At 42.9% G+C, this 16,565-nt stretch overlaps 1 protein-coding gene across 2 annotated transcripts in view; it reads right to left on the bottom strand.

Moving 5' to 3' along the window:
- Positions 1-5,011: 5,011 nt before the first annotated feature.
- The window catches only part of ARNT2 (aryl hydrocarbon receptor nuclear translocator 2), a 138,498-nt gene continuing 126,944 nt past the window's right edge, over positions 5,012-16,565 (bottom strand). For both annotated transcript variants that reach the window (XM_026648327.2, XM_026648325.2), the window contains 2 exons: positions 12,329-12,465; positions 5,012-9,841 (listed from right to left, as the gene is read on the bottom strand). In XM_026648327.2, coding sequence (XP_026504112.1) covers positions 9,743-9,841; positions 12,329-12,465 — 236 coding nt within the window. In that variant the 3' untranslated portion in view covers positions 5,012-9,742. The remainder of the gene's footprint in view (positions 9,842-12,328; positions 12,466-16,565) is intronic.

Consider the following 16,565-nt stretch of genomic DNA (forward strand, 5'->3'; position numbering starts at 1 on the left):
TTCATTAGCCAAAAGATATATCCAGGTCAGATTTGGTAGGTCAGCACAGAACCCCAGTCCCTCAGCAGGATCTGCAAATTTAGGTCAACTAACATAATCTGATGAATATTTAGAACGAAAATAATTTGAAGCAACAATATTAATTAACTCCCAAATTAGGTCACTGACTTCAGACCACGAAGGCCATGAAGAATATGTTAAGAAGCTGAACAAATTCTATCTCCGTACCGCTTTAATTTAAGCACCTTCATGTAATCAATAGAATTATAATTTAATGGCATTGTACCATTTTGATCTTTCTTTTTAGATTCTCAGTAAATAAAGTTTTTTGCAGGCATTTCATCATTTTAAATGCGCCCTTCAGGCCATTTTTTAGAAGTTGAAAAATGTAATAAACTAAAGTGAAACAAAATAAATCCTTTATGAGAAACTTTCTTTGCAGACCCTTAATCCTCTAGCATTGGGGCTGTCTGGAACAAGAGCCTGCCCTGTTTCACTTGAACATTTTGGGCCTGAAATCCTTCAGTAAAAGGGGAAACTTTTTTCTTTTTAAGGCTGGGTGTGAATATTCAGGGGCTGAGTTTGATGATCAAGTGCTGTTTATTAGAGGAAGCCACCTGGGATAAGTCCCAGCTGATTGGAAAGGCCAATCATTATGGCTCCAGTGCTTGGGCATCAGCGAGAGAGAGGCTGTCATTAGTTGGACCTTGTAAAGCAGGGTTTCTCAAACAGGGGTCGCCGCTTGTGTAGGGAAAGCCCCTGGCGGGCCAGGCCGGTTTGTTTACCTGCCCAGTCCGCAGGTCCGGCCGATCGTGGCTCTCACTGGCTGCGGATCGCTGCTCTGGGCCAATGGGAGTTGCTGGAAGTGGCGGCCAGTAAGTCCCTTGGCCCGTGCTGCTTCCAGCAGCTCCCATTGGCCCGGAGCAGCGATCCGCAGCCAGTGGGAGCCGTGATCGGCCGTACCTGCGGACGGGGCAGGTAAACAAACCAGCCCGGCCCGCCAGGGACTTTCCCTACACAAGCGGCGACCCCTGTTTGAAAAACCCTGTTGTAAGGCATTGGGGGCAGGGCAGAGCCACACTGCCCCTGGGAGAGTTCAGCGAGGGATTGTGGCTGCCCTGCTTTGCAAGCTGGTGCAGGAGGCCTCTTCTTCTAGCCACCCCCTTTGCAGCAATGTGTGCTCCACAGCACATATGGAGAGGGTCAGGCCCTTGTGAACCTGTGGAACTCCTTGCCAGAGGATGTTGTGAAGGCCACGACTATAACAGGGTTCAAAAAAGAACTAGATACTGTACATTCATGGAGGATAGGGCCATCAATGGCTATTAGCCAGGATGGGCAGGGATGGTGTCCCTAGCCTCTGTTTGCTAGAAGCTGGGAAGGAGCGACAGGGAATGGATCACTTGATGATTACCTGTTCTGTTCATTCCCCTGGGGCACCTTGCATTGGCCATTGTCGGCAGACAGGATACCGGGCTAGATGGACCTTTGGTCTGACCCAGTATGGCCGATCTTATGTCCATGAGTGCAGAGGCTGCAATTGTGATTGGCTCTCAAGCCAGGTGTGCAAAGTGTGGGAAGCTCCTTATTATCCTGCCCTCACACACAAAGGGCCTTCCACATCTTCACTCACTGAATCTCTCTCCATGTAGCTGGGGAGGAAGGCAGACAGCGAAGGGATGGCGTGAGATACCTCTGAAGCATCCCTCATTTCAAGGAACTTCACTTAATATGGTCCACAAGTTCCACACAAACTTGGTGTCCACTGGCTTCTATGGTTTGAGAACTGTTTACACCAGAAATAAAGAACGACGACACTAAGGCTACGTATACACTACTAGCCAAGGGGGTAATGCCCTAGCTAGTAGTGTAGATGTAGCCTGAGATGAGACAGAGCGAGCAACCATTTGACACTAAGGAAGGAATCCCACAACATTTAAGGTCTGTTGCCCTTGTAAATTTTTTGTATCCCTCAATTTGGGTCTTTGCCACACACTGTCCCACATTTAGGCCTAGGTAAGTTGAAAGGTACGTGAAGTGAGAGAGTTTTGAAGGAGGAGAGGAGGTCTGACTTTGGCATAAATTCCACTAATTCCTTTTCTAAGTATGTTTGAAAGTATGATGAGCCAATTTCTGCCCTCAGATACATGCTCTGAAGGCAATGTGGGTTGTGCCTATGTCGGTGGGAGACTTTGTCCTGTAAGTTTATTTTGCAAGCCAGTGGTCTCAGCCATTTGCTTGGCCACACAAACACAGCAGTAGCAGAGGCCTTAGAAAGGTTTGTTCCTTAGAGATAATGCATCTCACTGTCTAGCCAGCAATTCCAGATTTAAGTGGAAAATACTATACTATGATTTTATTTTGAAGTCCAAAAGCTACCTGCCTGTTAGGCCATACATGGAACTAACTGTTTTGGACCATGAGCAAGGAGAAGAGGGCAGTAGCAAGCAGGGATGGGCAACCCTGATGGGGTTAAAAATGTTGTGAACCGCTCACAATTTGGGGGGGATGGTCGGGTGCACCAAACAAATTCAACTTCTCCAAACTTTTCTCTTAATTATTTAAACCTATCTGGTTTTTGAGGGTGTTGCAGTTATTTAAAAGCTACATTCTTAGCTGAAAATGGGAATCTGTGATAAGCATTAGGATAGAAACACCTTCTACCCGCAAAAGCTAACTTGGGACAAGGGGGTTTCCTATACAGGATATGTATGTTGGGACACAGTTCTAAACAGCAGCTTTATTTTTTTATTTGCACATGCAAACCGTGGCTGCAATGTGCACACAGTCAGATACTTAGACCTCTACATTTTGCTGCAGCAATAATGGTTATTGCACTCCTGCATTTGTGCATTGTGTGTGTGTTGTGTGTGTGTGGGCCTTTGATTGACAATTAAAAAAACTGGCACATTTTGTATTTTACCAGTGTTTAGTGTCAGTCCACAATTAGATAGTAATTTTTCCATAGAGTTAATGAAAGGATGCCCTATCAACCTCTGGGTTTGATCCAAAATCCATTAATACAGTTCAAATGATTCAATTTTATTTGACCTAGGACAGAATCAGAGGCTTGTAGAAAGATGCTGCCACATAATTCCCTACCAGGAAGGTGCTCAGACTACTGGTGCATACAGGATGGAGGAATTCACCCGTTGTCTCAGTTACACCCAATTCGGAGAAGAGAATGAGGAACCCGACGGACTAATATTTCCTGAAACATGACACCAATATTGATGGAACTGTGAAAATCAGGCCACTTGTATTTAGGTGTCTAAATATGAGTTTGGGAGTCAGGTTTGGAAGTTTTGGTAGTACTGTATTCTGACCAACTAATCTTATTAAACCAACAAGAATGTGGATTATATTACCCCTTCAAATGAATATCATTTAAAACCAAATCAGTGCTACTGCGGTACTATTGGAAAATTGAACCACACCAGACTCCGCTTGCTTACCCGTTCATTCCAAGTACTCCATTCATCACGCCTATGCTCGAAAATGATTAACAGTGGAATGTTCAAAAGCACTTAAGGGGCTTTGGGTTCCAACTCCCGTTGGTGCCTAATTCTCTTAGATGCTTTCAAAAATTCCACCCTAAATCCATTACTAACACTTCCTGAGCAAACATTCTGAACATGCATAAATAAAAGCCCTGCTGACCGAGGAAGCCAAGAATAAAAGCAAAGAACTTCCACTATCAAGGATATTGTTGCAAATACCTTTTGCAAGTTTCCTTTCCAGGCACTTCTATTTGTTAAGAATTATGTAAACCCATTAAGAAATGACAGTAGGTGATGTATCGCACTGAGCAAACATTTTTTGATGTGTGAATTTCGCACTCATGAAAGGTCCCCTATTGACACTTCTTCCTCAGAACAGGTATAACACAGGCAGTGGCAATGCAAGTTCCCCTTCTCTATGCTGACCCACCAACATGCCCCAGCACTAGCATGGGATGACCGCCCAAGTGGTGAGAGGGTAATTCTGTATACACTTCTTGTTTTCTCTGGTGAACCAAAGGGCCAGGCAATGACAGTTGTGGTTGAGATGTTTGGACACTGGCCCATTGGGGATTGTACTGAGATCACCAAACTCATTTCACAAAGCCCGCTGAACAGCCATCTGATGGTCACAACTTTTGCTCATTATAATGCTGACCTGGACTGCTAGAGCACTAGTGACTCAGAGGGTACGTCCAGACTACCCACCGGATCGGCGGGTAGCGATCGATCTATCGGGGATCGATATATCGCGTCTCGTCTAGACGCGATATATCGATCCCCGAACGCGCTCCCGTCGACTCCGGAACTCCACCAGGGCAAGCGGCGGTAGCGGAGTCAACGGGGGAGCCGCAGCCGTTGATCCCGCACCATGAGGATGGGAGGTAAGTTGAAATAAGATACGTCGACTTCAGCTACGCTATTCCCGTAGCTGAAGTTGCGTATCTTACATCGACCCCCCCCAGTGCAGACCAGCTCAGAGAGAGATATAAGTTTCTGTAACCCCCATTACCAATCTCTTGAGCCATCTCATCCTCTTAGACAAAAATGAGCATCAAATGATTTTCGAAAGGTTCATGACTATATTAACCCACTGCTCAGCTCCCTCGTGCACAAACAAACTCTGAGCCTTGCTTAACCAACCTGTTCATAAAGAAAGAGAATAGACTATGGGAGACTGAAGTATGTATAAGACACAAAGGGCTCGATTCATTTCACACTGGTGCTGGGTCCCTTGCAATAGAAAGTCCTCTATGAAGGTTGCAGCAGCTTAACTAGAACAGGTTGAAAAATGTAGTTTTTGGCCAATATTTATGTAAGGAAGACATGCTTAAGTCTTCTCGATCTAGGATTATGAAATGTGGAAATGTGTTTCTATACTGAGCATTACAAAACCAAGATCTGATTTGTAAGCATGAATATCAAAGCTCCGGATGTATCATAACCTTCTGTTTGTGCCAGCAGTGTATCACAGTTACTTATATAATGACATGAATTAATAACAGCTCATGACATTTTTATTTTAATGAAATTTAAAAAGTCAGTTATTAGATATACATACACACAACTGATTCCGTAACTGTTAGTCATAAATATAGAACATTCAGAAGTACAAAATACACTTTATCCACAGCACAATTTCACAGCAATATAAAGAGTTTAAACAGATAAGTAACCAAGTGCCTAACTTGACAACAGAAGCCTTTTTTTGGCATTTATTATCTTTAAAAAAAAGATCATGACTCTAAGCAAACTGGTCCATATCCATGTAGCTGTCAACCCATGAAAACGTGCTCAAGTTTGGAGTAGGAGAGTGCTCCCATAAATGTCATGGTACGCCCCACTCTTTTCCCCATTTTGGAATACATTCCCCTTCCTCTCCACAATTGGCAACAGTGAAAACTGGGGCTACCGCACAATCACCTATATCCCAATTTGAGCACTGCTATGAATATGAAAATATCTGACCTAAAAATTAACCCACTGGATACCTTGCAAACCAACCAACCAAAGAGCAACAGCAGTATGACACCGATAAGGCATTAATGATTAAATGGCTGTATTACTCTCGAAAAAGAGTACGCCTATGTATAAAAATATATGTTATAGCAATTGGGTAAATCCAACACTATATAACACTGTGCCAAAAGTAATTAGGAGTTAAAAAAGGCAGTACTGCAAAAAGTATTTACAGTTTCAGACTGGGCTTCATGAAAAAGAAGGCAACAAAGCTAGTTATGGACACATCTGGTTAAAGTATAATTGTAGGCACTGTCAGTGGTGCCTTTAACAAGTTACACAATACAATCATTCCTGTAAAATACTTAATGTCAGGAAACAGGCTTGATTATATGAACGAATAAGTAAATGCCTCAGCATACGAAAATGGTCCCAGTCTATAAGCTTACTTGCTGAAGTAACTTACTCAGCTTGTTACATTATCATTTGTAGCTTCTTGCACATTTGATTTAAAAAGCTTCAGTTCTATATTTTGCACTGATTTCAGAAACACTGTGTTTGCAATAAAATCTGATCAGAAAACATAAGTCTGCCGGTAGAAAACAATCTGCATGTCAAATCTGCAAACTCTGGAAGCTGGCAGCTGACCTACCACAGGCGTTATGCTAACTGCACAAATAAAAAAGGACACTTTTAAAATGCACTTAGCAACTTCAGTCATTATACATGTAAGTTGTTTTATTACCATCAAGACACACAACAAAGAATATAGCTTCACTTATGTTAAAACAGCCTTTGCTGCCACAAGAATTAGAATGAGAAAGATATTTCAGAAGAGCCAGCCAGTGGCATGGAGGCAGCACGTACTGTAGAGGAGCCCTAGGAGCACTAGTGAATGCTAGACTTGCCTATTCACTTGGTCTCAGGAATAAGGTTGCCAGTCATAATGCTCCTTAAGAACTCCCTTCTTGCTGGCGTGAAAGTAACAGCACCCTCAGAAAAGATCACCCACATCTTCCCTTCCAACACAGGGAAAGCAATGTCAAGATACTGTGGGTGGGATCAGCTGGAGGGGAGCTAGGGAGAATGGAGAAACAGGGAGAAAGCGTTGGCCCAGGATAGCAGAATACAAACAGGGGCATACTGTGGCCCAAAGTGAAGTGGGTGAAAGCCTTACACTCTTCTAGACTGGCCTTTAATACTACAGTAATTCCCTTTCGTGGCCACAAGGATGGAGTGGGATGGGGAGGAAGAAGACAAGAAACAGACCTAGCACTGATGCCTTGGGCACACTGGCTTTAAACTAGTAATACTGTATTTTAAAAAAATAGACATGCTTGAATATCTTTTAACAAAGAACTTCGAACTGTACTACCAAATACTGACTGATAAGCCTACTTCTACACATCAATAGTATAAAAAGACAGTGATATGTAGAGAAACTTTTCTGGGCTGGAAAAAACAGTTTTCATAAACACATTATTTTAGATTGAATTCAGGAACAACAAGTAAAGTATACATACACGCAGAGCAACCTGTCAGGTAGACTGCAACATAGGAACCCCATTTTCCAATCCATTTTTCACTTGACAGAAATCTTCATTTAAAAATTTTAAAAAATACTGACTGTATCATGTCCAGTGCATTATATAAAGAGCTATAAATTGCTGGGCCACTCCCTTCTTCCCCCATTGTTAGATCTGTCACAGAATCAGGATCATCTACTTCTCCTTTTACTATCATTCCCTATTGCACAGATGTCTCACTTCACCCACACAGCCATGTGTAGAATACAGGTATCTTTTATGGGGGGGTCAGTGAATTCAATGGATATGCTCACTACAGGGAGCAGAGCTTTTCTAGTCTAACTCACTGATCAGTTCTTTGTCCATGCAGTGTGTGTGAGATGGGAGTGAAGGGCAGCAGGGGCAGCTTCAAGAGAATCAATATCCAGGTATTAAAATAAATATAGTTTAAGTGCATGGTTTCCTCAGCTAGCTGAGTATTCCCCTCATCCCCTGGGGCAGGAGAAGAGGTGCCCATTTTTAAAACAGGATGACTCTGCTGAGACAAGTACAGTCCAGAGATCTGGGGCCTCTGCAGTTCTTTATCTAGCTTTGAACTAGATTCAGTTTTCATTAAAAAACACAAGCAAAAAAGACACATACACAAACCATCCCTCCAGTGGCACACAGGGCTGGGGACTGGTCCTGGAGAATGAAGCGAAGAGGCAAACGGCAGGCAAAACTCTCACTGAACATTGAAGACCACTTACCCCACTATGTGACATGCCAGAAAGCAGAGTAGGGTGAGAAAAGCCCCAGTCACATGATTAGGGTTGGGAGCAGCGTCTCTGTGGCCCGCTAGCTTTGGTCTGACAGCCTGTGGAAGTCTCTCTGAATGAGACCCATGTGGCCAGAGCAGGCCATGAGTTAGGGAGATGGCTGCTCTCCATGGCATCATCCACCCAAGGAACCCCCAGTGATTACGCACCTAAGACCATGCTGACACAGTGTATGCCAATAGTCATCCCTGCTGGAAGACACCTCTGAATTCAGAGGTAGCTTCAAGTAGCCAGGCAATGGCAGCATGTCGGCTGGCAATGTGTGGAGACACCAGGCCTCTAGGTGGGTGGCCCTTGCTTCTTTTAGGTGTCCAGAGATTTGCATGGATCCCAGGGCATCCACAGGTTTAGGCAGCTGGACCCTCTTCCCCTTTTTCAAGGGGGCTGGGCTGCAACCTACAAAGAATTTCAAAGAAGTTCAGCAAGTGGGAATTTTGAGTTTCTTGTCCAGGGGTGATTTTTTTCCCCCACAAGCAGGGACTATTTGGCCCTAAATCTTCATTTTAGATCAGATCTCTGTAACTCAACTGATGTGATAAAATAAATAAAGGAACAGAAATTCTAGAAGTTTCTGATGGATATGCCAGGCAGCAAGACTCAGAGCCATGGAAAAGCATGCACCCTTCTGGATGGCCTGAGTCTCCAAAATGCCCAGTGAATTGAAACCCTCATACAGTGGGTTTAACAGAAGTAGATGGATGCTCAGCAGTTTAGCATGCAAGTGAAAATTCAAGTTAACTCCACAGTGTTTTTGGCAGACAATGGCTTGACTGGTTGGTTCCTATTACAAATTAGTTTTAACCACATTGTTTGGCACATGAAACAAACTAGCTCACTGCTCTCAGTAAATGAGCCTAGATGCCTCTGTTGTAACAGGGCACCTCTTTTAACTGTTAAAATGTAATGTTGCACAAGAGATAAAGGGGGTTCACAGACAGGAAATGCTGCTGGTGCTGAAACAGTATTCTTGATATGTTGTACAGTAATTTTATAAAAGGATTTTTTGGGGGATGCAATAATAGAAGGCAAAAAATAAAATAAAACCAGGTAGTGAGAAAATTATAGAAATATAGGTCTCACTTAATAAATTCAGTGAAAAAAAGAATAACAGCTTGCATAAGTAACTATATGACATAAATCAGAATGACCAGAATTAACCAATTAGTGTTATTTATAAGTAAAGTGATGCAGAATCCTGCAATATCTAAGTTCTGCAATACATTGTCACCCCTTTCGGTATACTCTGAAACGGACCCATTTTATATGTATAAAAAAAACAAACCCTACCAATACAGGAAATCACATCATACAGCACAAGATATACATACAGTACTAAAATGTACACATATTCAAGTTTAACTGGGTTAAGAGAGGGGAAAAAAGGTGCTGAATCTTCTGGTCAGAGAGAACTATATTATGCTGTATAATCTCACATTCACACTGACCTAAAAATCTCAAGAATCAAAGAAATCAGAATACTGAGTCTGTTTTCAGAGATTTAAGATCAAAGCAAGGCATTGAATCTGAACAATAGACCCTGTAACAGGACGTTACCTTACCTTTTCTCTGTTAGTCTTTGTTACTTCATTATCTATTTTAAATTTACCATTCAAAGGGAGCATTAGGAATTTTTCACATTCAAATATTTAGGACTCAGAGATTTTTCACAATCAAGCAAAGTTTTTCATCTCTGAGGTAGATGACAAGAAAATACAAAATGGATCTGTCAATGACCACCACCAAGTGGTGTAACTTCTTCATCAGCACTCACACACCAGAAGGGAGAGAGAGCAAACTCCTATATCACTATCCAAAATATGAGAAACATGACTTCTTGTTAGTAGATTCTACGGTAATGCAATACAGGAAAAGCAGAGCCAAAACCACACCGAAATGGTTTTGTTGAACTTCATTTCACAGAGTTTGTCTGCGTTGTAAATTACTCAGAAAATGGTGGAAACATGCCCAAATCAGCAAAATCTTCAATGTTGTAATTTCCAGTGCCCTGTGTTGGATCGCCCGGCATAGGCAGCATGTCCTGTATAAGGAAAATCAAAGTGAAGTGTCACTTTATATGCTATCGAGAGACAAACATTTTTTGTTCATCTTTTTAGCTTAAGACCAGAAAAGGCCAAAGACTGGAAAAACAAAGTGAAATTCACCCCATGCAGACGGCTAGCCTGAGCCCTCTGCACTGTTTAAGTCTCACTTATGTCCTCTTTCAAGGGCGGAAGCAGAACTTAAGCAGTGTGTAGGCTTTGTGCTGGCCTCTGCACAGGTCTGACTGTCCCCCATACTGCACATTCTTCACGATCTAAACATACACCATTTGTTACAGCGGGTCGTTTGTGATAATATGCTAAGATACTGGATCAGCAACTGAGAGACAATCATAGCACCTACTGCAAGGATGCCATTTGGAGTAGCAGTTGCTTCCTGGTGGCTGTTGACAGCAACAAGTTAGACATTTCAAACCAAAACAGAGAGTACACACAAAGGCATGTGCTGCTTTGCCTTTCCTGGTGACGCTTCCCCAGCATGGGTAGTATGGATCCCTTGATGAAACCAAGACATGAAGGGGTTTAACATGTGTTTGTGGGTTCTGTCTACATGTCTCAGTTATTCTTCAGTGTGGCATGAAGGAAAATCAACTAAAGGCCTTTATGCAGAGGATGGGAATGCGTGCTGTGGAACAGAAAGACTCACTAGCGTTCTGAGACCCTTCTGAGAAGGGCAGAGCACCCTCATCCCTCACTGAAGTCAATGGAAGTTGCAGAAGCTCAACACTGCTAAGGAGGTGTTCAGCCCTCCACAGGCTCATCATCTTTCCACCCTTCACACAACCTAGACAGCCAAGGAAGTGATGAGCAAGCAGTGGCCATTAATCATCATGTGATTTGTGTGTCTCTTAATATGACTGAGCCCCATTTGGATCATGCACCTTTTCTGACATGCTATGCTGGGCGCATTGGAGGGAGTCTCGCCATTAGAGTTCTGTTGTTATGTAGCTGGTACCAACACACATTTGTGGAGGATCCACTTCCTCCTGAACAGCATTCTGTAAGCAGGGGTTACATTTATTCTGACTGCACCTCCGCTGAAGAATGCTGGAGGTCTTTCCTCCAGGTCAATGAGCCTCCTTGTATTTCAGAAAAGGGAGTGGAAGTCGATAGCATTTCTCTGGTATAAGAGGAGTTCATGGTAACTGCTCCCAAATCTCCTGAGTCACATGTGGTCCCTGCAGGAGGCATAGGGAGTACTGAATCTCCTTTTCCCAGTCTGGGACAAAGCCTGGGAAAGAGGTATCCCCTGTTGGGAAAACGATCATGCTGTCCTTTCAGCTCTCACAATAACAAGCTCTGGCAGAACTTGACTTTGCAGCAAGAAAGGGACCATAATAATACAACATCTAAATAGCAAACAAGAAACATGATAACAAATTGGCTCAAAGCATCTGCCCTCAAGAGGATGAACTACCCTCATCTAAGAGCACCGTAATGAGGATTTACCCCAGGAGAGGGCAAGCTTTAAATCTAACTGTGGACTCGCTGGATCCCTTAGAGTGGAAATAGATGATGGGATGGACTGAAGCACATTTCCCAGCTGCCTTGGCCAGCCCTGTGTTCCTGGCCAATGCTGCATATTTCTAATGCTGCACTTGCCACTTGTGGGGCTCTTTCATCCCCCACTGCCACCCAGAGAAGGGGAAGCTGAAGCTGCCTTATGCTGCTGAAATCTCCATCTCCTTTGGGGAACTTCTGCTGTTGAGGCCCTGTGCCAGAGATTGGTGAAGGCCTTGCAATGAATCTGGCCCTTTTTGTGTACATGTCTTTCCCTTTTCCCTTGCATACAACTATCCACCCTCCTCTTTTGTTGGTTTGGTTCTTGATCGAATTTAAATCATAAACAGATTATAAAGGGATAAAAGACCATATCAGCTTATTTGCTTGTAAAGTACCATGCTCATCTACCATGAATAGTTATAACAGTAATTAATACTGCAAAATATAACTGTAAAATGTAACTGAAGATGGTTATTTGCAACTCACATGGTTTCTCAATAGTTGGAGCATTTAAAAAATCTTTAGTCAGTATCTTCTCTGAAGAAACAGCCTACTCTCCTCTGACTTCTCAAGCGGAATTAGACCGAAGTTTAACTGGCTGGATTTATAGATCGGGACCAGGGTATGGGGAGGGACTTCTAGCCAGGACTGTTTACCTACTGGTTTCTCCCTAAAATGCATAGCCCTTGTGCTGAGGAAGCAGGAAGAAGGAGAAAACATTTCAAAGCCCAGAAGTTCCTGTGCTCTGGCAGAAAAAGTGCTTTGAGTTCTAGCAAAGACTATCCTAATCCCAGCGAACATCACTATAAACCCCAGGGTAGCACATCTCAAACTGAAGGTTGGTGCTTGTCATGCACACTGTTTCTACACTGGCTCAGTTTGGCTAAGGTTGTTGTTCGGGTAAGAAGACCTTCACTTTCTTGTGACAACTGTAGACACAATGAACCTTTGACTCTACTCACTTGGAAGACTTCAGTCTGACTGGGCTGCTGGTGAGAATGCTGGTCACTGCTTTGCTGATTATGATGCTGGCTTTGCCACTGGGACCAGACCTCCGAAGGTCTCCCTTGGAATTGTCCACTGCTTTGGCCACTCTCAGCTGAAAGATTCAGATTTACATAGACAGTTCCTTTAAAAGGCACATGAAGGTTTTTTGAGAACTTTGATGTTCAGAAGTAAATTTTATAGCACAGATACTCAGCAAGGACCAGTTCCGGTGGGAGTGAAGTCAAGGGGAGTTTTAACACTGATCTCAAGGGAGCAAGATAATGACCAAAGAGAGCAAGGTGAATTACCGTGGCTGCACCAACACAACCAGGACAACATGCTTACTAATAGTAAAGCACAAAGTGAAATAATGAAGAGTGTAATGAAACCTAATCTGGCCATGCCAGGGTTTTCCCCAGTCCTGCCTCTCTCTTTAATAGTGCGAGACAGTACCAGCCATTTCACTTAAAAACAGAATGACAAGATAGGCATTTTAATGTACTTCCTCTTTAATAAACTCTTGGATCAAGAGCTGAACCAGAAGGAACACTGTCATCTGATGGATTATATAATTCAAAGGCAGCATGTCAGCACCCCATTTACAAAAATCTGTTGTTTCATGACTATTTAAATAGTAAGATAAAAAGGTGCCGTCTTATTTAAGTGTAAAAGTCATGTGTTTAGAATGCTGGTTGGTGAGCTACTTTGTCCTCCATTATTATAGGTGTAAATCGGCTATTTAATTCATGCGGCTCTAGTCTCAGAACTGCAGAATTGCGCTGTTCATTTGCCATACAAAACATAGCTCACCTCCGGTTCAGTGATTCTCAGTACTCCTGCTCCCCTCACTTAGGCCCTGAGCCATGGTGAGCCCAGATACCCTCCTCACACACACCAAACACCCCACCTCCCCTTAGCTTTTTTCCCCTATAGGGAAGTACAAAAAATACATAAATATTTTTTTTTCAATGCAGAGAACAGAATCAATGAATAAAACAATTTTACCCCTACAACTGTGTCTCATGTCTGGCTCTCTCCTTTCCCTTCCTTTCCTCTAGACTTTTCTTTTTCTCTCCTTCTGTTGCCCACTGTCCTCTTTACACCGTATCTCATTCCTGTGTATTTCTCTTCCTTTTATTTTATTATCCCTTCCTCTCCCCAGTGCTCTCTCACTTTTCCTACCCAATTCCTGGCTTCCTCCATTTTTTGACTCAATATTCTCTTCTATTACCCCGACTCCCATCTCTCCCTTTTTCCTCCTTGGCTCATGTTGTTCCCGACTCTCCCTCTCTCCCTCCCCTATATTGACTACCTAGTTCTTTTCCCCGTGGTCCTCACATCTTTCCCTCCCCTCCTATTTCTTTTTCCAGACCCCACTCTCTTTAGGATGGACTGGCCTCTATTCCAGTATTGTCTGGGACATGGGCGTGGGTTCTGCAGACCACCTGTCGGTGTCTCTTCTCAGACTGGGCTCATGAGCATGGATTTTTCTAAAGGGCCCTCAGGCCACTCCTGTTACACCCAATGCCAGGGCACCTCTCTCATGCTCCCCTCGCTAGTTCCAACCACTGAAAGTTAGAAATTATTTGATTACATTTTACACCTTTAACAGGAAGTAACACAGGTGTTTATTTTCAGTAGTGGGTGTTGCGTGTCTTGTTCTGTGAGTTAAAAATGTTTCTAGCACACCTTAAAACAATTTTTTTCCAAAACATTTCCTTTTTTTGCTTCTGTTTTTGCCTTTTTGCCTTCAGACACACAAATCCAAAATTTGGGGGTCACCGGTAGATCAGGTTACTGCTGGTCAGAACCACTGGCCAACTTCCTAGCCACTACTGCAGAGGCACGCGGTTCTGCATGCCCCGTTGGGTTAGACTCCTGACAACCAGAAACCAAAATTTCCACACAGAAAAATGGAAAGAATGGCACATGGGAGTAGCCAAAGTGCCTGACTCCACAGTTAGTCATTGCTCCATAACGTAGAAGATCACAAATGCCTCCACTTTGACTCCAGTCTCTCTCTACTACCAGCTACCAACTCTGGTATAAACGGTAAGCAGTTTTCCAGAAGACTGATGAACTGCAATGACATGCTTCTGTCACATCTGGGCTGGAGAATTACTACTCCCCTGCTGACATTACTGTTACAAACAATTCAGCTGACTCAGAAATCCTGCAGTCACACTATTGGTCACAACAAAGTTCATTTAAGTTACCCCTTAAAAGAAAGCTGCATCAGTTTTGCTCAGTACGATATGCCAAAATGTACTCAGTGAGGCAAATGAGCTTTTTGCTCAGCAAGACAGAGGTTAATAATAATATATGGAGATATACCTATCTCATAGAACTGGAAGGGACCCTGAAAGGTCATTGAGTCCAGCCCCCCTGCCTTCACTAGTAGGACCAAGTACTGATTTTGCCCCAGATTCCTAAGTGGCCCTCTCAAGGATTGAACTCTTAACCCTGGGTTTAGCCGGCCAATGCTCAAACCACTGAGTTATCCCTCTTCCAGCAGAAAGTTCAGGCTGCTCCTTTCAGTAATAACTGTATTTATTAATAGAATTCAAACTGATGGAGATCAGGAAATACTTCCCACCAGATGAACGGTCATTACCAAGTAGTTTGGGTCTCCAGTGCAGGTCTTATAAACAAACATACAAAGCCCAATGGAATAAACTCAACGGGAAGTTAGCCATTTTGGTGTACACATCCCGCTGCATTGCTGCTGAGTCCAGGCCAGGCAGCATAATGCTAGTGCCTGAGGCCTAAAGAGTGAAAAGGGCTTGAAATGAAACTGGTCTAATTTCATTCACAATGTTGAGTGAAAAGCAAAAAGTGAATAATCTAGCATTAAGAGCAAAAAGAAAAATTAGTGTTTTAACATTCAGACCTGTGGTAAGGGGAAAATGGCTACTCCTGCTTCCTGGCATATCTGCCAGGGGTAGACAATGTTAAGTTCAGTGCAATATGAGCCATTATGTTTATTTTGTTTCTCGAACAGTCAGAACACGGTGCTGAGGAAACAGGGTGGAACTTTCTTTAAACTCACTGCATTAAGGGCTTGATCCAAAGCCCACGGAAGTCAGTGGAAAGACCCCTTCACTGACTTCAGTAGGTTTTGGATCAGCTCCTAATGTAAACAAGGTACTGACTATGATCACCATGTGATTTTAAATCTTTTGCTTAGTGTTATATAAAACTTTATATGACCTTGGCCAAGGATAGCTGAGTGCTCTTTCTTCACCTTTTGTTCCTGGCAGCCTACCTCACACTACCACACACTGACTGTCCTGAACAACCAGCATGTCATGCTGGATTTAGGAATGTTGCTGTTACATTTGCTGGCTGCAGAATTCCTTAACTTAAGCCTCAGCATCCATCCAAATTTTATATTCTCTCTCATTTCCACAGCTGACTACATACAGTCTTGTAGGCAGATTACTATTGAGGCCATTGTTTTAGAAGGTGTGTGTGCATGCATAGGTAGAAGGGAATAGGGAAGTGTTCGTATTTCATTTTTTTTGCTCTTATTTCACGTACTGATTTTTTTTTCTGTTCAAGCGCTCCCTCAGGAACAGCCTGTACTAAAGGCATAACCTGAACACTTACTGAAGACACTGTGAATAGCACAATTATCCTTAACCATTCTACTTAATGATCCATGCAGTAATGTAAGCAGCTGTGGAGTTTCACACACTCCAAGTATGATCACGATGAGGCTCAAGTGAGGGCTTCCAGCTACCAATAACTACGTCTATAACATCGGGGCTGAACCCGTGAACCTTGTGAAGGAAAGAGCATAAATCAATGAACAATAACATTGCTGGATAGCTCCCCAAAAATATCAAGAAGTTGATTTTGCTGTGCTGTTGAGCAGTTCTAAAACACTAACGTTTTTCATGCTGTAAAGGTGTACAGGTGCTGGCCCTTTCAAAGACACTGCTAATGCTACTCATGCTCCTGAAGCAGGATGTACAATGTGCACTTGGATTTTTTCAGATTTAATTTTTTACAAAGTATAAAACACATGTGAGGCCTGATTACCAGCATACATTACCATCTTAAAATTACAGACATAGAGCCTTCCAGGCATTCTATAACAGGTAGCATATCGCACAACAATGTAGTGAGATCTGAGAAAGGATTTGCATTAATATCTTTACTCATTCTTTTTTATTTGTTTTTAAATATAAACACAACAATTCTGTCTTC

The sequence above is a fragment of the Terrapene carolina genome, unplaced genomic scaffold (assembly GCF_002925995.2).
Source record: "Terrapene carolina triunguis isolate 2854851 unplaced genomic scaffold, T_m_triunguis-2.0 Scaffold67, whole genome shotgun sequence".
Taxonomy (NCBI): Eukaryota; Metazoa; Chordata; order Testudines; family Emydidae; genus Terrapene; species Terrapene triunguis.